Source organism: Diabrotica undecimpunctata, chromosome 7 (assembly GCF_040954645.1).
Source record: "Diabrotica undecimpunctata isolate CICGRU chromosome 7, icDiaUnde3, whole genome shotgun sequence".
Taxonomy (NCBI): Eukaryota; Metazoa; Arthropoda; class Insecta; order Coleoptera; family Chrysomelidae; genus Diabrotica; species Diabrotica undecimpunctata.
The window spans coordinates 61,897,635-61,922,280 of NC_092809.1; the positions used below are offsets into that span (position 1 = coordinate 61,897,635).

Sequence of the window (24,646 nt, forward strand, 5' to 3'; positions counted from 1 at the left end):
CGTTTTAATGATAATTTTTACCATGCTCATCCAAATATTTTCCATTTTATTGATGTTTTAAAAAATTTTCAAACTGAAACTTACATTAAAATTAATAGTGTCTGTAATAGTGAAAGTAATAGACTTAAAGATCCAAAGAGTAGAAAAAAAATTATGTTCGTTAGAAATAGGATACATGAGTATCCAACTAACATTTCGTAAAATGTATGTCGTATTTATTTCAAAGTGACAAATAAACCTTATCAAGCTTAATCTCTAGAATTTTATTACCTGACTTTCCATTTACATTTCAATTACACCCAGCGTCCAAATCATGTATGCAGAAACAGGTAATTTTATTTTTCAGTGTAGAATTTTAAATTTAGCGTCCAAATCATGCACGCCCGATTTGTACAAGCTTGTTTGTGTGGCGCACATGCTTATTGACAAAACAAATATTTTCTTTAGCTTGTATGTAATGTCTTAACAAATCTTTGTTTTTAGTACCTTTAATCATTTTGATTTTTTTACAAGTAGCCACACCATAACCCTGCATCGCAGTTTAATTAATTAATAACCTAGGAGTGAACTGTATTGTTATGTAATTCACAAAAATAAAATAGGTACCACTATACAAACACAATTTAACAACAAGAAATTCTTCAAAAAGTTTGAATTATCAAATAATTTGTATCATTTAATTAATAACAAATAAAATTTGTTCTTTGTTTAACAAAATATTCGGTTTACAACATAACGGCATATTAAATCTCTATAAGTAATTCATTAAAAATTTAAAATCTACAAGTAAAAACATGTTTCAAAATCTCGTGAACCTCGTAAATACGCACGCCTGAAAAAATAAATGGACCCTAAAAACATGCACAATTTTAATTTTATAGGAAACTAGGTGATAGGGTAGGATTGGCACGTGCCACTCACATTGAAAGATGTAATAAAAATTTATGACTTCCCTTCTTCACTGCCGATAAGAATTAACTGCAAGTTTTTAGCAATGCCAATGCCTGACATGAAATTAATTTATTATTAAAATAATCAATGTTATTTACTTACTTTCTTCATTTGTTGTTTGCTTTTCTTCAAATACAATAAATTTATATGCATCTTCTTCTGCTTTAGTGTTTGGAGGAAATTCGTGTAAGGCTAAATAATCAAATTTGGCATATGCACTTTCTATCTTAGGTTCCTCCGCATCCAAAGGACCAACACACATCTCATTATCTATTTATATTTTATAAGTTTTTTCACTAGTTTCTTGTTTTATTTCCATGTTAAATTTTATTTATGTACCTATTTCAGTTTTATGTTTATACCCAAAAGACAAATTCACTATTTACAAAAATTTTAAGAGTTAACCTTAGAAATTCTTCTTTGTCTTCCTTTATTTGGGTAATATCCCACGAGATAATTTGCCCAGCTAATTCGGGAGGATATTCTCAACAATCGAATATCCCCATACAACACTAAATTGAAATTATTTTATATTTGAATGAACACTGTGCCCAAACTTCTTTATGGCCAAACAGTTAGTATATTAAAGGCAATACAACACAGGATAAAACTTTTTCCGCTTGGTAAAATATAAGAAAGGAAGAGATAATCAAAAGGATATACAATTATAGGTTGATTTTGGCTAGATTAAGAAATGTAGTCGCTGAGGATTAAGGTTAGATAAGAGAGAGCAAATATCTTTAGGAGTTTGTAGTAGTGTTGTGTCAATCGTTCATTCATAGAAAAGATGATTACGGTTAGCAGTATATAGCTACATCCAGAACACAAGAACGAGAAAGACAGCGAATCAACCGCGCATTTACACGTATATCATTTGTTCATCTTGCTTTTGAATATGCCCCAGACCTAACCTGATAAGTATTCTGGGCGTTTTAATTAGTCTGGGTGCAATAGTCACAGTATGCCAGTATGGACCGTGGAAGTGATGACGTAGATTTTATTGACATCTGTCAGTTTCACTTTCCAAACAAACCTTTTTTAGTGTGGATAATTTGTATTTTTCGTTATTTTTTCATTTTTTTTACAGAATCTTTCCGCTTTTTGCAATATTTAAGTATTCTAATAGTTACTACAACAATTTTACAAGGTTGTGTAAATAATAAAGCATGTTGTTTTATAAAAATAGCAATAAAATGCATGTATCAATAAAGTAAGGTTAGAATGTCTTTAATTTAAACTTTTAAACTATATTTCATAGAAATAGAACACTGAATTATGATGGTATTATCGTAAAAACACTATACTTAAAAGAAAAAGCAGCAGAGGAAGCAAAATGTTAACTTTATAGAAATTAAAAAGTCTTGAGATTGGACATTTCAACTTTTGTTTGGAAAGTAATTGACAGTTGTGACGTCACACTTCCACTGTCCATTGTCAAGCATTAAAGTTTCGCAATGAAGCACTTGACATCTGTTGCGCATCAGGAAAAGTTGTGTTTATTAACTCTTACCACTCCACCAGAACCATTAAAATAACTTATTACTGGCCTTCTTCTTCTTCTTCCTTTTTGTATGTAGGCTTTAAACCCTGTTTCTTCTTCAATATTAGCCTCCTAAATTGTTTAAATTATCTCACCATCTTTTTCTTGGTCTGCCAATACTTCTTCGTCCATTTGGTGACTTATCTCGTGCTATTCGTACTATCCTATCCTTTGCCATTCTAGTAATGTGTTCGTTCAATTCCTGTTTCCGTTTTGTCACCCATCCATGTATGTCTTCTATATAGCATGTTTTTGCTTCTCTCCCTATCCAACAGACTTTTCCCTGATATTCGAGTATTTTCATCTCTGGTGTTTCTAGTAATTGTCTCGTTTTAAATGTGTCTTGTTCCCGAGTATGTTAATACAAGCACAGAATAATAAACAATCAGAATGCCCACTCTGCTTGTCAAGATAAGTACGCGCATCTCGTTCGCGCAGGCGGAATCAGCCATGTTTAAACGAAACTAGTGCTGTTCAGTGAAATTTTATCTGTTGGGCAAAGACAAATTAACCCGGTTTAATTTATTTACGGCAACCATAGACATAATATGCACTATTTTATGTGTACTTTAACTTGAAGAATAGATTAAATTATTTCCAATTTACTAAATTATAATAATAATAGTCTCCCGTTTTATACCGCTGTTGCGGCTTTGGGAGTATAGCAGGGTAGTCTGCTATATCTAGGGCCTACGGTATACAAGGAAGGTAACATGGCCAGTGCTACGCTTCAACCGTCTATTATTACCCCTGGTTTTACCCAAGGTACTCATTTTTATTCAGGCTGAGTCGACCTGGGGCCTATAGACATTTTTAAAATGCCTAGATGTTCTTGCCGGCGGTGGGATTCGAACCCCGGACCACCGGCTTGCGAGGCAAGCATCCTACCGCTTGCGCTACGCAGGCCCCTTTTTACTAAATTATTAATCTCTAAAAATTTAAATTACAGTTCTGTCGTAGCTTGTCAAGATTTCTCAATTCGAGTCTATGATTCCGTTTAAAATATAGTGATCGCGTGCTGACACACTTCAAAGGCGGCATCTGAGAGTGGGCATTCTGGTTGTTATTTATTCTGTGATATAGGTCTAATTGCTGCTTATAGATTCTTGTTTTTGTGTCTTGTCTTAGGTGTTTGTTCTTCCAGATTGTGTCATTAAGAGATCTCGCCGGTTTACTTGCTTTTAAACTTTGTTGTCATACTTCTTCAACATCTCCCTAAGTAGTTATATCTATTCCCAGATATCTAAACCTTGCTTCCTGCTTATTACTGGTGATTCAGAAAATTGTTAGATGGTGGGCGAACAGCAAATGCAGTATTTAAACTGCCATTAGACGTTAATAGCAAACCAAATGCAATGTGTAACATTAAAAAAGAAGTGGATGCAGTAATGCAAATTCAGTTATTATCTGGGATGAATGTACTATGGTCAGATCCGACAGTTGTTACTAGGTAATCTGATATCTTTGAAATCCTGATCTGATAAGCCGTAAATTATCCAACGGAATTTTTAAATTATCTGTATATACCAGGCATGCCACCACACAATCTTCAGTTGAAAATTGGTTCACCAATTATTCTGCTACGCAATTTGAACCCATCCAGAATATGCAACGGCATTTGGTCATTAAAAGTATTACCGGAAATATTTTTGAAAGTTAAAAATATTTTCAAAAATATTATTGAAGCAATCATTTTGACTGGACGATTTGAAGGAGAAATCGTCCTTTTACCACGTATCCCAATGATACGTTCTTCTTCTTCTTAGCCTTCTGTCGTCCATGTTTGGACATAGGCCTCTCCCAACTCCTTCCATCGGTCTCTACGGAATGGTATATGATACGTTCATATACCACAATATCATTCAAAAAGCACAATTCCTTGATCGATTAGCTTTCGCGATGACCAATAACAAATCTCAAGGCCAGACAATGTCCGTTTGCGGCTTGGATTTAGAGAATCCGTGTTTCTCGCATGGTCAATTATATTTTGCATGCTCAGGTGTTGGTAAACTATCAAATTTATTTATATTAGCAAAAAACAAATTCCAGGTATGGATTTCATGATATTTACTTAACTCTGTTAAATAAATTGAACATATTAGTATTAGTCGTATCACAATCACGCCACAGAAAAGCGTGGCCTGGTCAGCTAGTTCTTTATAAAAACAAACTTTAAGCAAGTTTGTCGCATTGTAACTAGCAAGTTGCATTCAAACTTGCTGCAAGTGTGTACAGTTGATATGGCAAACTTGAAGCAAACCTTCTTTTTTGATACATCAAACTTGTTGCAAGGCAAGTCTGAATCAATTTATATTATTATCTGGGTACTCTCGATCATTCGTTTCTTCTTCTTCTTTAAGTTCCATCTTCTATCGAAGGTTGGAAATCATCATGGATATGCGGACTCTGTTGACTGCCGCTCTAAAAAGTTCTGCACTACTGCATTCAAACCATTCCCTTAAGTTTTTAAGCCAGGATATCCTTCGTCTTCCCACATTTCGCTTTCCTCGGATTTTACCTTGCCTAATAAGTTGTAATAATGCGTATTTTTCCCTCTCATCACATGTCCTAAGTACTCAAGTTTTCGTCTTTTGATAGTTAATATTTCCGCCTCATTTCCTATCCTTCTAGTTACTTCCACTTTTGACATTCTTTGAATCCATGATATTCGTAGGATTCTTCTGTAATACCAAAAATCAAAGGCGGCCAACTTTTTCAGATGAACTTGTTTTAGTGTCCACGCTTCCAAGCCATAAAGAAGAGTAGAGAACACGTAACATCGAAGCATTCTCAGGCGTAGTTCTTACCTTATATACCGACAACAAAGAAACTTTTTAAGTTTAATGAATGATGCACGTGCTATTTCAATGCCTGTCTTAATTTCTTTGGTTTGGTCTACACCTGATGTTATCCATGTTCCTAAGTATTTATAGTTATTAACACTCTCAATTGCAGTATCTTCAATAGTCAATTGGATATTTGCATGTGCAGATTTAGCCATGATCATGCATTTAGTTTTCTTTAAATTTATCTTCAGTCCGTACTCATGACAGCATTCATTAAGGCGTTGCATTACGTTCTGTAAATCATTGTTGTTATCCGTCATTATGACTGTATCGTCTGAACTTCTCCATTGATAGATATACCTTCTATTGAGTCTGAGAGCGCTTTTTGAAATGCCGCTTCACTGTAGACATTGAAAAGTAGTGGGGACAGCACGCAACCCTGGCGGACTCCTCTCTGTATTTTGATATTTTGGGTGTACTGGTTGTCAACTCTTACCTTGGCAGTTGGATTCCAATATAAATTGGATATAATTTTCATATCACGACTGTCAATATTTTTGCTTTTTAATATATCTACAAGCTTTTTATTCGTTTCTAGTCATCGTATATTTACTCTAAACAGGTTTAAATGAAAAACTGCATGAAAAATAACTAACTAACTATAGACATTAAACGAGAAGTAAAAAATTAAAAGAATATCTGTTATAAAGATTCAACCATTGTCAAAATTTAATACCCAAATTTAATACAAAATTTAATATGCGAATACATGTATTCGCATTCTACCCCTTTATCCCCCCAAAATTTAATACACAAGTCATAATGTCATCCCATTAATAACAACCACGTAATACACCACCCAACAAGAAGCGAAACGAATTACTTTTTCACAATCCAAATTTCTGTGAGAATCCGCCGTGTTCTAAACAGTTTATCAGCCAATCTATAAAAACTGAAGTTTGTTTAAGTATTCAGAAGTGTTGTTTCGTGTGTGTTGCTTAATAGTAAAAAAAGAATAATACTGTCCATTCGCTCAACTCGAGCATATTTTGACAGATTCATAGCTGGAAACCCACAACACAAAAGTTCCTAGCTCACAGTATTAATAGCTTAAATCATAATTCCATTGCTTAAATAAACTTTTATTCTAGACTTATTTCATCGAAAAAAGAATTATTATAAATAATGGGAGTGTATACTAAACCCATAAAATGTTGGGTAGTATAGGTATATCTAAAAGATATATTTCAGTTGTTATAATTTAACATAACTATTTATTATATGGTGGAAATAAATAAATATTGATTGTCGGTAATTCGTAATGTTCTATTTTTTACTATTTAGTTTTTTTACTATTAATATTGGCTATAAGTATGTGTGCTTGGTTGTATAGTAATTTCCAGCCACTTCTAGTCTGCCAAAAAGTAACTAACTTCGCAAAAAAATAATTACTAAATTCACTAGACAGTTCGGACTGGGAATAGAAAACCGACTATATACATATTTTTGTATATACCTATACATATTTTAATACCTTAAAAAAATCGATAATAAGTAATAGAAATCGACTGATTTTCATCTCTTTTTTGAAATTAACTCTCAAATTTAATCGTTTTTAAATGTACTAAAATACTTTTAGTATGTTAATTTGTTTGTTTAAAAAAACATCAATATTTTTGACTTAAGACCTTTTTATTTATCTGTTCAGAATTGATATATGGGTTATATTAAATTTTACAGAAAAAAATATAATTCATACAAGAGATATATTCTTTATCTAATTCTATATCTAATATAGAATTACTTTGTTTCTCAGTGTAACTATAACTTTACTACTGTTTTGAACGACTTCCTCATTACTTTTCTTAGTGTACTAAGTAGTGGCATTCTCCCTCCAGCGCGCAATCTCATATTAACTGTTTGAAAAAACTGCTTAAAACAAATAGCACACTTGTTTTTTCTCCACGATGTACTACCAAATGTATTTTAAACATCTTTGTGCCCCTTAAAAGTATTTTTGAACAACTTGCATGGTTAAATTACTTAAAACAAATTTCACATTTTACAGTTTCTCCCTAGCGTGCACTCTCAAATGTTTTTTTAAAATACTTGTTTGTTTAAACTGTTTAAAACAAATTTCACAATTGTACGGTTTTTCTCCAGTGTGCACTCTTAAATGTCTCTTCAAAGTACCTTTAACGGTAAACTGCCTTAAACAAATTTCACAGTTGTAAGGTGTTTCTCCAGTGTGTACTCTCAAATGTATTTTGTAACCAATTGCATGTTTAAACTGCTTACAACAAATTTCACACTTGTACGGTTTTTCTCCAGTGTGCACTCTCAAATGTGTTTTCAAATTGCATGCTGCACTAAACTGTTTAAAACAAATTTCACACTTGTGAAGTTTTTCTCCAGTATGCGTTCTCAAGTGGGCTTTCAAATTACTTATAGTAATAAACTGGTTAAAACAAATTTCACACTTATGAGGTTTTTCTCCACTGTGCATTCTCAAATGGTTTTTTAAATTACTATTATCAGTAAACTGTTTAAAACAAATTTCACACTTGTAAGGTGTTTCTCTAGTGTGTACTCTCAAATGTTTTTTTAAACTATTTGTTTGGTTAAACTCCTTACAACAAATTTCACACTTGTACGGTTTTTCTCCAGTGTGTACCCTCAAATGTTTTTTCAAAGTACCAGCTTCACTAAAATGTTTAAAACAAGTTTCACACTTGTGAAGTTTTTCTCCAGTATGTGTTCTCAAATGTCTCTTTAAGGTATCTTTAGCAGTAAACTGCTTTAAACAAATTTCACACTTGTATGATTTTTCTCCAGTGTGAACTCTCAAATGTGTTTTCAAATTATCTGCTTCACTAAACTGCTTACAATAAATTTCAGAGTTGTAAGGTGATTCTTCAGTGTGTACCTTCAAATGTGTTTTTAAACTAATTGCTTGGTTAAACTGCTTACAACAAATTTTACATTTATAAGGTCCTTGTCTCGTTCCAATTTTCATATTTTTAGTTAATATTTTCATTTTATTCTCCCCCTGCGGACAACCTGAAATACAAAGCAATTGTAAGTATTTTAATGTAACGGAAAAATTATTGCTGGAATACAGGAATGAAATAAATAAAATAATATTATGGCCCAAACTATGCAAATCAATGACATATGATATCTAGACTGGCAATACAGAATAGTTAATGCTGTAAAAAGTGTCATAAACATAAACCAAATAATATTAATTTTCTGTTAAAATATTGATATCAACTAAACAAAATTTAAATATTAGCGCCATATGTCATTTACCCGAAGGTAAGGTTGGTACAATGTAAATTGCACTTTGGAACAAAATAACGTTAGGCTTAACTGTATATTCAACTGGTTTCATTTCATTTACAAGTTTTAACAGGTTATTATTTCTATGTTATATTTAATATAGAAATTAACCAACAATTCATAAAAGAAATAGATGCATTCAAATACCTAGCGGTTACAATAGACAGAGAAGGTCCCATGCAGAATGAAATAACAGAAAGAATAAGTAGTGCTTCAGAAAGAAATTTTTTCACACTTGCAAGGCTTGTCTCCAGCGTGCAATCTCATATGGAGCTAAAGTTAATCGAATTATTTACTAAACCATTTGGTGTAACATTCCCAATACAAAGTAACCTTTCATTTTTTGCATTTATTGTACACTTACAATAGGGACATTTGTTTGCCTTCATTGGTTATTTCCAAAACATGTCATATTTGATCAAATTGAAGAAAAGATCATAGTATAAGTGACCCCTACATTTTTGGAATGGAAAAAAATCCTGTTGAAAATATGCTCTAGCAATATTTCTTCAAAAATCTTATTGGTTTATTTGCAGTACTATAAAATAGTACACATTGTAAAGTGCAACATACATTATATTGGTAAATAATACAAACTATAATTTTTCCTCTGAATCTCATTTGATATTTTAGAAAATTTTGTAAGTTTGTCCACCCCTACCATAACAACTTCTAACAATAAAAAGCAAATTTGCGAGCTACAATGAAATTTAAGCTACAATTTTGTAAATCTATTCTCTATCCTCTGTTCCTGAATATAAGATTAATTTTTATCACTTTATATTGTTATATTGTTAATCAATGTTATTTACTTACTTTCTTCATTTGATGTTTGTTTTTCTTCAAATAGATTAAATTCATCTTGTCCTACTTTAGGCTCAGAGTCTACAGGAAAGTCTAAATAATCAAATGTGTCGTATGCACTTTCTTTCTTGGGTTCTTCCTTAATTTCAACTTTTACGGCATTAAAAGGACCAACACTCGTCTCATTATCTATTTCTATTTTGCAAGATTTCTCACTAGTTTCTTGTTTTATTTCCATTTTATTTATATACCAATTTCAGTTTTATATGTACACTCAAAAAAACCAATTCACCTTTTACACAAATTTCAAAAGTTAACTATGGACTATGGACACCATACTCATACATTGCTAAAAAATTGCTTCTTTTAGTTTTAGCAAATTTAGCATTTAGATTGACAACACTTATTTTCATCTAAACAATGACCATAGATAAAGAATATAATGACAATTGACAATGATTTCCGATGTCGGACGTCACGTCATGGTCATGCGTAAGCGTAAGTCTGTCAGTAATTTCCCCGATTCAAATTCATAATAGGCAACCTACATTACGCGGCTCCGAGTAGTGGGTCGGGCTCTAGACATTAGTCTATTATTGCTTTTAAAATATGAAAGAGTGGTCAACAAATGCAACTTTAGGGGCCGGTTATTCGAACGCTATCAATCAAACCTTGATTGTAATCAAATATTTAATTACAAGCAAATACTTCACAGCAGCTGTCAAAAGTATTAAAAATTGCTTATTATTATTGATTTGTAAATAGAAACATGAAATTAACATCAGAAAGAGTTTAATTATGGTTTATTTTAAATTAAAACGCAAAATAATAAAATTGAATAAAATAAATCAGTCATCATAACCTTAAATGTGACGTATTTGATTTTGATTAAATATTTGATTACAATCAAGTTTTGATTAGCGTTCGAACAACCGGCCCTTAGATATTTTTAGATGTAGATGCCGGCGTTTTATAAAATTTTTTAAAGAAAATAATATTATTTTAACTTTTAATAAATGAATCTTTTTAGAAAAAATATTATGATTCAAATTTTTAATTGAAATATTATGTACAAATCTACAAATAATATAATTAAAACTCTCTTCTTATAAACTATAAATAAAATTAATTAAAAGTCAATCACCGGGGGAGAAAGCCTAAAAAAATTGTAAGGTGTTTAGTACGTTAGTACTAAAACTTGTTAGTACGCTAGGATTGCTTTTTAGCACGTACACCAAAGAATTATTTTTTATAATTTGAAAATTCGAAATTGTGAAGTATAATTTCGGATTTTTAAATTAAAAAATAAATCTCAAATAACGCTTCACTAGAGCTCAACAAAGGAAGATAAGAAAAAGGCAAAAATGGCTGCTGAGACATAGGCCATAGCAAATACTAAGAAATCCAAATCAGCACCACCCGACGATAAAAAGAGACTTCGAGAGAATACCATCACCCTCCTCGTAACAGAGTTGCTAAGAAACCAAGGTGCTCTTACGAGCTGACTAGGTCATAAAGCACCCTGACAAAAGTATTTAGAATGATGGTAGCACCATCCTGATACTCAACTAGATCGGGCTCAAGCAAATTTGATCATTAACAAACTGGAGGATTGATGAGGCTCCTATCTGAGGTCAAAATGAACTTCTGCAGTTCCATAAAACATCGTTTAGCGAAGGGACCCTGTGGGTGAACTGTGTTAACGAGTATACAAAAAAATGGACGACTGGTGAAGTGGTGAAGACTATTGAGGGCCTAGGGGAGGGAGTAAACTTAAATATAATTGTTCCAAGTAATATGCTCAACCGCCCCATGCTCCTCACCCGCGGCCCCAAGAAAAAACTTGATGAATAAACTATCAGGACCCCTCTAAAGAGGCAAAATCAAGACCTTAACACAGAAGACTGGTTGTGATCTCTGTTCCACACACTAAACGACAGTAAAGATAAATAAAGATTTTATTGTGAAAAAAAAAAACAAAAAAAAGACAATGAAAAAGACAGCAAAGATTTGATTTCACGTCCAAAGCGTCTATGTATCTGTTGATACGTATTTCGACTTAATAAGTCTCATCAGAACAGTTATTCATAGCCGTTCTTAACGTGAAAAATAATCTTCTCTGTCTTTTAGGAAGCAACAATAAAATGGCTTCGTTATGGACGCAATAGCGACATCTGATAGAAAAATCGAAACTATCTTACCGAAAAAAAAAGACAGTTTGCAAATCAATGGCATCGAAATTTGATTAGGCGTAGATGCATAAGTTAAATAAATAGCACCGTTCGTACTCCTTTCCCACTTTCCCCTAACTACATCTTTCATGATAGATTTAAGCCGACGGCCACGGTTTGAGTTTATGCAGTCACAGTCACCCTCTTAAGGAGTGTTTTGAAGTATAAACCGTAACCAAATCGCCCATTTGAACTGTCCTTCTATATGCGTCTTTAGTATATACCACAAAAATAGTAGTGTATTCAGTAGTGTCAGTGGAATAGGAATAGGAGATAGGAAAGGAGAGTGATTTGCATCGGCCAGAGATATGTCTCTGGCATCGGCCCAGCCGTTCGTAATGGCGGTGGCGCTACTAGTAGCGTTAGGTGGGGGATATGACATACCAAGAGACTTATGACGTTGATGTAAGTGCTGTTGCCATGGTTTCACTAGTTTTGCATATTTACCCAAATAATGATTATACATAATATACTTAAAAAAATCGGCGATACCATATCGCCGAAACTGTTCACTACGCTTTTGGAATATATATGTAAAAGGGCAAAACTGACCGACAAGGGCATAAACATAAACGGAGAAAAGCTTAGCCATCTAAGGTTTGCAGATGATATTGTACTAATAGCTGATAGGATAGATGAGGCCAAAGAACTTTTAAATCAGCTCTACCTTTCCTCGCTAGAAGGGGGATTGAAAATAAATATATCTAAAACCCAGATGATGACAAATCTTGTAGTCAGCGAAGATATATGCGTAGGAACAAGATCCATAGACCAGGTAATGGCCTATAAATACCTAGGTCATGAGATTCGCATAGGAAAAGATAACCAAACCGTTGAGCTTCTCCGTCGTATAAGACTGACTTGGGCAGCCTTCGGCAAGCTGAACCATATTTTCAAATCGTCTGATATACCAATATGCCTTAAAAGAAAAACGTTTAATCAGTGTGTTTTGCCAGTGTTAACTTACGGTGCCGAAACGTTGACCATGACAAGGAGAACAGTTCAAAAGATCCGTGTGTGTCAAAGGGCGATGGAGCGTGCTATGTTGGGCGTTTCACTACGAGACAAGATCCCAAATCGCCAGCTACGACAAAGAACAGGAGTGGCTGATGCAGTAGAGAGAGTAGCAACACTGAAATGGAACTGGGCAGGTCACGTGGCTCGAATGACAGATAATAGATGGACAAAGCGGATACTGGAATGGAGACCAAGAGATGATGCCTACCGAAGCAGAGGTCGTCCACCAACACGTTGGACTGACGATCTAAAACGTTGTCATAGGAATTGGATGCAAGAGGCACAAGATCGAAATAGATGGAAAATTATGAGGGAGATCTATGTCCAGCAGTGGATAAGCGAAGATTGAATGATGATGATGATGATGACTTAAAAAAAAAATGTAGCAAATTCTACTAAAATCACCACTTTAATTTACAATAACTTAAAGAATAAGTCGACTTTACACTACATGATTTTATCATATGACAATATCATATGAGATTTGTTATGATTCCTCGTTTCTATGATGTTTTAAAAAATCGTGTTTACACTGAATGATAAGTTATGACTTATGATATGAGTGACAATGAGGTTTTATTGATTTTTCTTTTGGTTTAGATGAGGTCAAGGTAAAAGCCGGCACGTGGTGAATTAAAATTTTGAATCTAAGTAATCTAACCGGTGAAAATTGAGTGTTTTCATATTCAATCAAGTAATTGAAATTAAAATAAAGTTATTTAGTTGGTGAACATGAACAATATAGTTAATTTAATTATGAGTAAGAAAATCCTAAGGACTTTATTGTAAGTTTTTTTTACATTAAATAATTACATATGTTGATATAAGGTTGAATGCTCGAATACATAAACTTTGATTAATTAGTGTATTAATGTTTATACAATTTTATGTTTAATGTTATGTTTATTACATTCTGCGCCTGCTGGATAGCCCAAAACTGACGAAATGCCCCTGATGATGCTTTAGAAAAGCGAAAGTACTTCGACAAGATTTAATTAATAAAATAATTATTAAAAATTAAGATTAAAATTGTGCTCGATATCTGCCTTTAATTTTATCAAAGTTTAATTACATAAGTAGGGCCTGCGTAGCGCAAGCGGTAGGATTCTTGCCTCGCATGCCGGTGGTCCGGAGTTCGAATACTACCGCCGGCAAGAACAGTTAAGGTACGATTCCGACAACGACTGCAGACGGCAGACGGCAACTGCGGACGGCAGTTGCAGTTACTGCCGCTGCAGCATTTGCCGTCATATTGATTCCTAAAGTCAGCAGCAGCCACTTCAGTTATGTGACGGCATAAAACAGTTGAGGTTGTATATTACATAAAAAAATGGATTTCGAAATGTTGCAAGTTTTACTGCAAGAAGAAGAAGAAGATGACGATTTGGTATTGTTTTATTACTTGAGGAGAAATCCTACACAACCATTGTATTTAACTAGACTAGAAGAAGGCTCTTATGAAACATTAATCAAAAGACATTTAAATGATAGTGAAGCGAATTTCAAAAGTTATTGCCGTTTAAATAAAGACCAGTTTAATTTTGTGATGTCTGTAGTTTATGAGGATCTTACACCAAAAACAAGGAGAGGGAAAATATCACCAGCAGAAAAATTATTCCTCACTTTAAGGTAAGCTAATTTAATTTAGTTCTTAATGATAATAATTATAATACTAATAATAACAACAAGATCTAATCTATAAAATCTAATCTATCTAAATCTAATCTATAATAATAATAAACAATATCGTTAAACTAATCTTATGGAAATCCAGGATATTCTCCATTTTCTTCTCTACCTGACTCTTGTTGACAATTCATTGAAGGCAAATCTTCATTTTGTTTATATGTCATATCGGTTGAATCCGAATAACTTCCAGTCGACGATATAACATTGAAAATAGTGTACTGAGTATTATCAGACACATTTATCGGGGCGTTATGTGAAGCATTGTTTTCTGCTGTTAGTATTTCATATTTTGTAAGAACTTGAAAGAGCTCCTGTTTTGCTTTTATTTGAAGCACTTTTGTGGGCAGTTTTCGTAAAACTTGTTCGATATGGTTAGCAAACGATTTAAATTCATCACAATTTTGCGATGCATTTGTCATATTTGTCATTGCCGAAAGGCGTGACTTCTCCCGTTCTCTCATATATGATAGAATGTCTTCTTTAGTATTATGACGACGTTTCTTATTGGGTTGGTTGAGTTGCTGGTCAGCTGTGACAGAGAGAGTTTGTACATAACTCTCAGTACTTATGGTAGCATTTGCTTGTTGAGTAGGAGACTCTTCCTGTGTATTATTCTGTGCTGAGTCTGCGAGTTCTTCAACACTGTTTTGTGATGACTCCGTGTCATCATATATGTTGCTAATAGTCGACCTCTCTTGCGGAACATTATCTAGGAACGATAGGAGCCTATATATTCGCCATTTACTGCGATTACTTGGAGGTGCTGCCGATCCAGTAGGTAGTTTATTTTTACGTTTAAATCGCATGTATCCATCACGGATGGTCTTCCACTGCTTTTTACAGCTTTCACCTGTAATATAAATAATAAGTGTTATTTTTTTTTTCATTATTTAATATGTGGTTATTATGTTTCAGATTCATGTCAACAGGAGAAAGTTTTGCTTCTCTATCATTTCAATATCGTATATCAAGGTCATATATATCAAAAATAGTTAAACAAGTACTTCGTGTTCTTCGAAAAAAAAATGGTTCCAATTTGTATGCTCCCTCCTACTAAAAACGATTTTAAGAAGATTGAAAGAGAATTTTGGGAAAAATGGAATATACCAAATTGCGTTGGTAGCATCGATGGTAAACATGTTCGTATAAAATCACCACAGAACAGTGGGTCTCTTTACTTTAACTATAAAGAATACTTTTCGATAGTATTATTAGCAATAGTTGACTCGAGTTATAAATTTATAGCAATTGATGTGGGATCTTATGGTAAAGAAGGTGATAGCAATATATTTAAAAAGTCAGAAATGGGAAAGAAAATACAAAACTCTACATTCAATTTTCCTGAACCGAAAAATTTACCGGGAACAAATGATATTTTACCACACTTTCTAGTGGGTGATGAAGCTTTTGCTCTTGATACGTTTATGATGAAGCCATATTCTCAAAGACTTGCAAGACATGACACCCAGAAAGATATTTTTAACTACAGACTATCTCGTGCTCGGCGTGTAGTGGAAAACGCTTTCGGCTTATTATCTCAAGTGTTTAGAATATTTTATGTACCAATACCGATTTTACCTGAAACTTGTGACGACTTAATAGTGTCTGCCTGTTGCTTGCACAACATGCTACGAGAAGGTTATCTTGAACAACAACAGATTCCTAGTTATCACCGGAATGAAGAAGAAATACCGTCTGATAACATGATTAGATTGGCGAGTACTAGTGGTTTTGCTAATGCCGGAGGCCTAGCTATGCGAGACACATTAAAAGAGTATTTTTGTTCCCAAGTAGGTGAAGTATCTTGGCAAAGAGGTATCGTAAATTGTACACAATAGTAATTAGTTTATAAAAAATAAAAGTAATAAGTATACTTACTGGTTTTATTCACTTTTTCGGCGATCTCCTTCCAAACAATTTCTTTCATACGTGAATTTTTATAATTCGCATTTTTGCAGTCGAATAAACATGGATATTTAGACACTAAATCAATAAAATAGTCACATTCTTCGTTTGTCAACACCTCCATCTTGTCCAACTTCACGACGGCACTAACAGCAGTACTGTGTTTGTTGAAGTGTGTCGTCTGTCGTCGCGCGGCACATCATCTGACGTTCTACCGCGCAGCAGTTGCAGTCAGATGTCGGAATCGCTCTCATACAAATTAATACTGCAAAGTAGTGACGTCTGCCGTGGCGGCAACTGCAATTGCCGTCTGCAGTTGCCGTCTGCCGTCTGCAGTCGTTGTCGGAATCGTACCTTTAGACATTTTTAAAAATGTCTATAGGCCCCAGGTCGACTCAACCTGAATAAAATGAGTACCTTGGGTAAAACCAGGGGTAATAATAGGCGGTTGAAGCGTAGCACTGGCCATGTTACCTTCCTTGTATACCGTAGGCCCTAGATATAGCAGACTACCCTGCTATACTCCCAAAGCCGCGAAGCGGTATAAAACGGGAGACTATTATTATTAATTGTATAAGTAGCAGTAGATCGTAAGGCATGGACGTTAATATTCCCGATCCCCCTGATAAAGGGGGCGGGATTTTTGCTTTGCTTTCATTAGATTCTCAAAGCTATTTAAAATCTACTCACATGTTAGCTCCTAGACATAAACAAAATATTAGTCAAATTAAAAAGGAACTTTTTGAATTGAAAAATAGATTTCAACATGATCAGATTATGTTAACAGAAGTGAATAACCTATCCTCTAGGATTGAAAATAACAGTAGGAGAAAAGTTGAATATAAAGACCCTGACTTCGGTCAATTTCTTGTTATGATAGAGAGTGACAAAGGAAAAGCCGGAAATATCCATCCTATGGATATTGGTAAAATTTTTTATACAATGGGTACAACTGGTATTAAAGACATCAGTAGAAAAGGAATAAATAGAATAGGAGTTCAGTTTAATACCTCCAAACAAGCAAATACAATCCTAAATCATACAGAATTACTTAAAAAAGGATTTGTATCCTATATATTCCACAAAACATGTTAACATCAAGAGGCATTATTTGAGGAGTCAGTTTGAGTATTTCTATGGAAAATATAATTGAAGACTCTGTTATTATTGTGGCTGGCGATTGTAAAATTTTCAAAGTTCTTCCTATGTTTGACAAATAATACTAAAAACGGGAAAATTATTTCTGCCAGAAGATTAAATAGACGGGTTATAAGTACAGATGGGTCTACAGCATATATTCCAACAGGTACTGTACAATTACTTTTTGATGGAAGAATTCCTCCAAAAGAAATTATCATTTATTCGAACTTGGTAACAGTTGAACCCTACATTCCTCCTATCCAACAATGCTTTAAATGCTTAAGATTTGGTCATTCTCAAAGACAATGCAGGGGAAAAGAAAATGTTCTAAATGTGCTGAGGAACATACACTACAAAATTGCACGGTTTCTGTTCCAAAATGTCTATATTGTAATCTTGATTACCTCTTAACTAATAAGGTATGTAAAGAATTTGAAAGACAGAAAAACATCAATGAGGTAATGGTCTTTCAAGACCTTACATTTTTTGAAGCCGCTAAGCTGTTCCCCCCACTAAAAGAAAAGCCAGAGAATACTAGAATCTTCCAAAGGAGAAACAGGGATTTCCCTTCTCTTCCAGCAAGTTCTTCTAGAGCATTTACCCAAGTTGTCTCAAAACCTCCTTCCTCTGCTTCCCATTATTCAAACCAAACTCATGTTGTCCCAGTTAAAAGAAAAAATAAATGTCGTGTACTAAATATAGTCAAGGGAAACGTTCACCCCGGAGGATTCGATATGCAAAATGGCCAAAATATCGAGGCTATGGGCGAAAATGACATGTATAAATATCTATGAGTAAAGCAAGCGCGGAAAATTGACCATAAACAAATGAATATCGAGTTAACATCAGAGTTCATACGAAGAGTAAAACAGCTACTCCGCTCACATCTTAATAGTAAAAATTTGATCTTTTGGAGGAAGATAACTTGTGCATTCTCAAAACTGGAGAAGCGACAAGAATTTCACCTCCTGATTCTAACAGTGTTCCTGATGTTGCGATAGCTTCTCCAGGTTTAGCTGCATACTGTTTTTGGGAAGTTTTTCCAGAGATAGGAGCTAGTGATCATTTACCATTTGTTGTGTGCTATGGGCAAGATAGAACTAACACCCAAATAAATGACCCTCTTCAAGGTCTCAGTATCTTTAATGTGAAAAAAGCCAATTGGGAACAATTTAATCTGTACATTGAGTCTAATATTCACAATATTTCTGATCACTCATACACAGATTTTCAGAACCTGTTATTAGACGCAGCAAATAGGTTCATCCCTAAGAAAAAGCGTTTTAGATTTTCTAAACCTCAAATACCTTGGTGGGATGAAGAGTGTTCTGCTTTGATTAAATCAAAGAGGGAAACAGTTAGAAAGTTTAAACAGGAACCATCTTTAGAGGACTTTATTAATTTTAAAAAGATTAGGGCACATTGTAAAAAGGAACTTAAGTCCAAAAAGAAAAAATCATTTGCCATGTTTTGCTCCGCATTATCTTGATACCCCAATATCAGTAATGTGGAGGAAAGTGAGAAATTTCCATAGGACCTTCTCTAAAGTCTCAGTCAGAACTCCCAGCAATTCTTCACTAGGAGAGGAAATGCTTATCTCATTGATTCCACCTGTTTTTGAGAATGTTACATCTCACCCAGTGAAATCTAATACTATCGAGTGTGAACCCTTTTTGTTTAAACGAGATTTCATTGGCTTTATTTGAAAGAAGAGATACTCTTCCGGGCCAGGATAGTATAACATTTTCTATGTTGTAACATCTTCCAGAGTCAGCAATCAATTTTCTGCTCAAATTTTTCAATCTATGTCTTAAAGGGGAAAACAAATTCCAACATAATGGAAATCGCAAACAATTTGTTTAATCCCCAAACCCAACAAAAATATAAATTGTCTTTCAGGTGGGAGACCAATTGCCCTATCCTCATGCGTCAGTAACTTTTAGAGAACATGATAAAAATAAGGTATATAGAACATCGTCTGATACTATCGCCTTTCCAAACAGGTTTTCGTAAAGGTAGAGGGGTGTCTGAAAACATTATCCATCTGGTTAATAAAATTTCAATTAATATTTCAAAAAGGAAGCCAGCGGCGGCTGTTATGTTAGACATTTCTTTAGCATATGATAAAGTATCTATTACCCAATTATTAGATGCTCTGGGAGATCTCAATTTGCCTTTGTTACGTATTGAGTTGATTAAACATATATTGACAAATCATTCGGTGTTCGTCCGAGATCATATTTCCTTTAATCTAGTGGGGCCAAAAAGAGCTAATGTTAGTCAATTAGGCGCGATATTTAAATATGTTGGTGTTACCGGTATTATTACCGAAAATCATATAATTTTATCATGTGGACTATGTACCGTCCTGTTCTCCTGTCACAAGCTATGACGAGCCGCATGACAGTGCTTATGACAAAATCATATGACAAATCACACAGTGTAGACATGTAAATTTCACTCCATGACCAAATCATATGACAAATCACATGATAAATCATGTAGTGTAAAGTCGACTTTACTTTTACGAAATTATAATTTGTGTTATGAGAGACTACAAGTTTTGAATAAGTATAAAACAGCATTCATAAATATTTTGTTACTGTAAATTATTTGACAGCACTTTCCACATCTTGTCTTTCAGGACCTTCTTATTATTAGGTGCGAATGGTCAACCCCCTACAATGACACTTGCGAATCATAAATTTTAAATTTCCGAAGAAGTATTTATTGTATAATCATTTAATTATTATCTTTAATTTAATTAAAATCTATGAATTTTTATATAATTTCAATGCATTTCTATTATATACAGTAATTTAATTAATACTATTAATTTTTTATATCATTTTAATTAATTTTATTGTATATGCATTTAATTATTATCTTTAATTTAATTAAAATCTATGAATTTTTATATAATTTCAATGCATTTCAATAATATTATGTGAGAGTAACAAAAAAATTAGTAAATACAAACTCGATACTATTTTGTACATTTTGTTTTTGTAGTTAAATTACCTTTAAATCTTTACCAACATTAATCTTATATTTATATACTATATATATTTAAAATCATTAAAACTCTTAACTCTTATAATTGCATTGCTAAAAGTTGCCTTATTTTATAAAAAAACTCTTAACTCTTATAATTACATTCCTAAAATTGGCCTTATTTTACAAAAAAAGTCATACATTCTTAATTTTAATATTTCATTATTTTAGATTTTCATGGATCTTCTACTTCTAAGCAATAGTTGTTACATACTAATTTGTGATGATCCTGAAGAGCAAGATAGCAGAAATGCTAGAGTTTATACTTTATTATCTACAGATGGTCCTTTAAGGCAGAGTATTTTAGAACTTACAACAAACCAGTACTAATGAATATAGATGTATATGTATTTGTATATCAAAAGGAAGATCTCCGATGGGTAGATTAAATGAAGATTGATGGAAAAATCCCTTCATGAAGTTGTCCATCTGGTACAGAATTGCAGCCAATGGAGATAGCAAGCTAACAATATTTAGAGTGTCTCCACCCACACCTTAACAAGGGCTTAAGGAATGAGGAGGAGGAGGATATTTGTTGCCAATACTTTACCAAAGAAAATTATACAAATAAACAAGTATTAGGATATCTGTGTTTTATTTTGTTGTTTTTGGGACTTTGGTTTGTTAATATAATGGAAAACAGATATAATCATAAAATATTAAATAAAAACTTTCCTGCACCATAATATATACCTACTCTCTCTGTATCAGATATTATGTTATACATTTATATATAGAAATGTGTAAGTGTATACTATATTTTTGAACAGAGAGAATATATTTCTGGCATAGAATAAGTTTTTATTTCTTATTTTATGACTATATTTACTTTCCATTAAAAGCACACTTTTTGAATTTTGGCGCCTAAAATTCAAAGCATATTTTTTGAATTTGTCGCCAAATCAAATTAGTTTCGGCTCATCCGTATTTGGCGCTAGAAACTCTCCCAAAACTTTCTATGGGAGTTACCTTACTAGGTGGGTATAAACGGTACACAGTATCGAGTTTTACCAAGAGTACCTTTTTCGTGTAAAATTGAATGATGTTTAAGTTTTGATTAATAATTTTATACTCTTAAAAAAGTTATATTGACTAATACTTAGTACGATCCGTGTAACTAGCGCCCTCTATGAGAATCAGATATAAAAACAAATTCGTGGGATGTATCCAAAACATATTCGTATAAAATTTCATTACAATGTTGCCAGTAGTTTCGGCAAAATCGTAAAAAATGCGTAAAATTTTTTTTCTTCAACGCCCTGTATCTTGAAAACGGATGGCGTTACAAAAACTTTTTACTAAGCAAACCCAAATTACTTTTGTTTTTTACCTACCCTAGAGACGGAGTTACCTTTTTTTGAAACACCCTGTATAATGGAGCATACTAAAAGTACGGAACTGCTTATGGACCATATGTTTCCTCTATCCTCTAGATATCATCTAGAACCATAAGCTATGATATCCATTCCAGTTGCTGTCACGTGTCTAGTGGTATCAGTTTTGTTTAAGACTCAGGAAAGTGCACCCTGAAAAGATATTTCAGAGTCTCTTGACAATTTAGAGTGTATTTACCTGACTTATTGTGAAGCGAGGGATTACTTATCTAAGGGTCTTTTGAGAGAACTTTATGAAACCTTAACATTTCTGCAGTCTGTTCTATGTCCTAGCAATGCCCTCCTTGATTCCCTTTTTGTCCTTCAAGTCCATGCAGTCCATGCTTTGCAATAATCGCCCCACTCACCAGATCTTTTAGAGCAAATAAATTTTCGTCCGACTTCTGTCCTTTAATTTGCAAAATTGTGATTCCACCAGGGTACTTTCCCGTTGAAATTCCTCACTATCTTCCGACAGTTATCTTTAAGCGCTGACATGACAATGAAATTATACGACGGCCATGTCTACGTTCAATGTATACCTTATCGTCCCTTTAATCTTAGCTAAACAATATTCCAGATTTGCTTGATATGCTTCCCAATTTGTTTTACGAGGATTACGATAAGTTTCCTTGATATGCTCATTGCCTGTCTCGATGGTCTGAACAAGACACCTCATTTAAGGTATGCCATTTTTTTAATAGGCAACGAATTCAAAAACTGCTTTCCCCTGTCTCCTTCAGGTTTTTTTGTAACACAGGGGGTTATTTAAGTGTTATAAGAAGATAATTTTCCATCTATAAATATATACCCATAAAATAATTTTACATCTATTTTTGGTGTTGCCAGATACTGGGTTAAGCAAATAATTAAAATTTATTATCAAATATTTATATTTTATTATTAATTTAATATTTTGTCTGAAACAGGTCCGAGAGATAACAACGTATGTTTGTTACTACGTTAGTAGGAAACAATAATTTATTGAATTTTTTTAATATAATTTGTTTAAAAAGTATCGAGTGCATCTGATTTTTCTGCAGTAACAGGTTTATGTATAATATATAATGTACTATTTATTTAATAAAACCGCAAAAATTGTGGTTAGTTTGATACATACCTAAAGTTGACACCATCTATCTATCGTCCGTCGGCAAATTCAAACAAAAATATAAATTCCAGACCATCTTTTACCACCCTTAGTCCAGACAAATATATTTTTTACCACCAAAAATGAGATGTTTTAACCAAATAATGCTTCAAATATAATGTGCAGAATAATTTTGAATTACGTTCCGCTAATGAACTTGCTTTTTTGTCCTTAAAAGTAGAAAAAAGTTTCAATTATATTGCTTAATATTTCGTCTAATAATTTTAACTGTACTAATGCCCAAGTATCAATTTTCAAGTTTAAACTGATTGATTTACGATGAGTAATCCGGTTGTAAAAATACCGGCATGTGCCTTATCTAAGGGACTGGACTCAAATTTTTAGTTTAGTTGTATCTTTGCAACTAGCTTGTTTATAGATAGATGTGAATTGCTTTAATATTGAGTTGTGTTGAAATTTTGTTGTGAGTAGTTATAATTGCAGTATTTGTGTATAAAGAAAATGTTTAGACCATGGGAAAAATCACCTACAGTTTTTCGTGCATGGGAGCAAACGAACCCAAGTAGTAGTAGAGAAAGTGTAGTAGTCAACAATCTTCTAAGCGTAAGTGATACAAAAAACAATGACACTGAGACTGTAGAAAAGTGTTTAAGACTTCCAAAGAAAAGGATTGTTTAGAATGAACAATCTAAGAGAATTTGTACGAACGTTTACAAAAATCTTCAAAATGATCCTGAAAATAGTTGTAAAGGCTAAAAAAACGACCTTTCTAACAGGAATTCCATATTCTACCATGCGCGACATCGTGAAAAGTGGTGTTAAAAAGAGAAAAACAAGATCGGATGCTAGAAAACCTAAACAAATTAATATCGTGACTGGAATTTGGTTTACGAGAAATACAAAAAAAATGTAATACCAACAATTAATATTATATACACCTAAACTCCATTCGCTTAGCTCGGGCATATTTTGACAGATTCATTGTCGGAAACCTACAACACAACAATTCGTACTTCTCAGTATTAATAGCTCAAGTATCCTACTATTGCAGACTTCTTTCTTTGAAAAAAGAATTATTCTAAATAGTGGAAGTGTATACTAAACCCATAACATTTTTGGTAGTATATATTTAAAATATATATTTTAATTGTTATAATTTAACATAACTATTTATTATATATGGTGCAAACAAATAAATATTTGTCGGTAATTTGTAAAGTTCTATTTTATATACCATTTAGTTTGTTTACTATTAATTTTGGCTATAAGTACGTGAGCTTGGTTGTATAGTAATTTCCAGCCACTTCGAGTCTGTCGAAAAGTAAATAACTTCGCAAAAAAATAATTACTAAATTCACTAGACAGTTCGGACTGGAGATAGCGAAACGAGTTTAGCTTGTTGCGATGGGAAGAAGCTACCCTAAAACCACTTTACGTAGACGGCTGAAAAAACTTGGGTTCAAATAGAAAATCGTTGATAAACAGGTGGCTATTATGGAAAGTAAGAGGATAGTACACTGGCGTTTAGATTATTTAAAAAAAAAATTCAAGAATATCGAGACCAACAGCAGACTATATATTATTTAGACGAGACATGGTATAACGCATGATACCGCTAGCAAGGGTTGGACTGATGGTTCACTTAGGTGCCAGTTGAAAGGAGTACCTCCGAATAAAGGTTATCGGATGATTATTGTGCACTG

The 24,646-nt window shown here is 33.2% G+C and overlaps 2 protein-coding genes across 2 annotated transcripts; both read right to left on the reverse strand.

Moving 5' to 3' along the window:
• Positions 1–6,966: 6,966 nt before the first annotated feature.
• LOC140446783 (uncharacterized) lies at positions 6,967–9,849 on the reverse strand. The gene is made up of 2 exons (XM_072539371.1): positions 9,436–9,849; positions 6,967–8,337 (listed from the first exon to the last, which is right to left on the reverse strand). Exons 1-2 carry the CDS (start codon positions 9,659–9,661, stop codon positions 7,340–7,342), a joined length of 1,224 nt encoding a protein of 407 aa, XP_072395472.1. The 5' UTR covers positions 9,662–9,849; the 3' UTR covers positions 6,967–7,339.
• Positions 9,850–14,317: 4,468 nt separating this feature from the next.
• On the reverse strand, positions 14,318–16,615 carry LOC140446784 (uncharacterized). Its single transcript, XM_072539372.1, has 2 exons — positions 16,239–16,615; positions 14,318–15,210 (listed from the first exon to the last, which is right to left on the reverse strand). Exons 1-2 carry the CDS (start codon positions 16,387–16,389, stop codon positions 14,432–14,434), a joined length of 930 nt encoding a protein of 309 aa, XP_072395473.1. The 5' UTR covers positions 16,390–16,615; the 3' UTR covers positions 14,318–14,431.
• Positions 16,616–24,646: the final 8,031 nt, after the last annotated feature.

Bases quoted from the DNA above. Each gene is read 5' to 3' on its own strand.
- LOC140446783 (XM_072539371.1), bottom strand. From the start codon at position 9,661: ATGGAAATAAAACAAGAAACTAGTGAGAAATCTTGCAAAATAGAAATA. The intron at 8,338-9,435 runs GTAAGTAAATAA...TTTGTATTTCAG, and splicing joins ACAAACATCAAATGAAGAAA to GTTGTCCGCAGGGGGAGAAT.
- LOC140446784 (XM_072539372.1), bottom strand. From the start codon at position 16,389: ATGGAGGTGTTGACAAACGAAGAATGTGACTATTTTATTGATTTAGTG. The intron at 15,211-16,238 runs GTAAGTATACTT...TTTATATTACAG, and splicing joins CGAAAAAGTGAATAAAACCA to GTGAAAGCTGTAAAAAGCAG.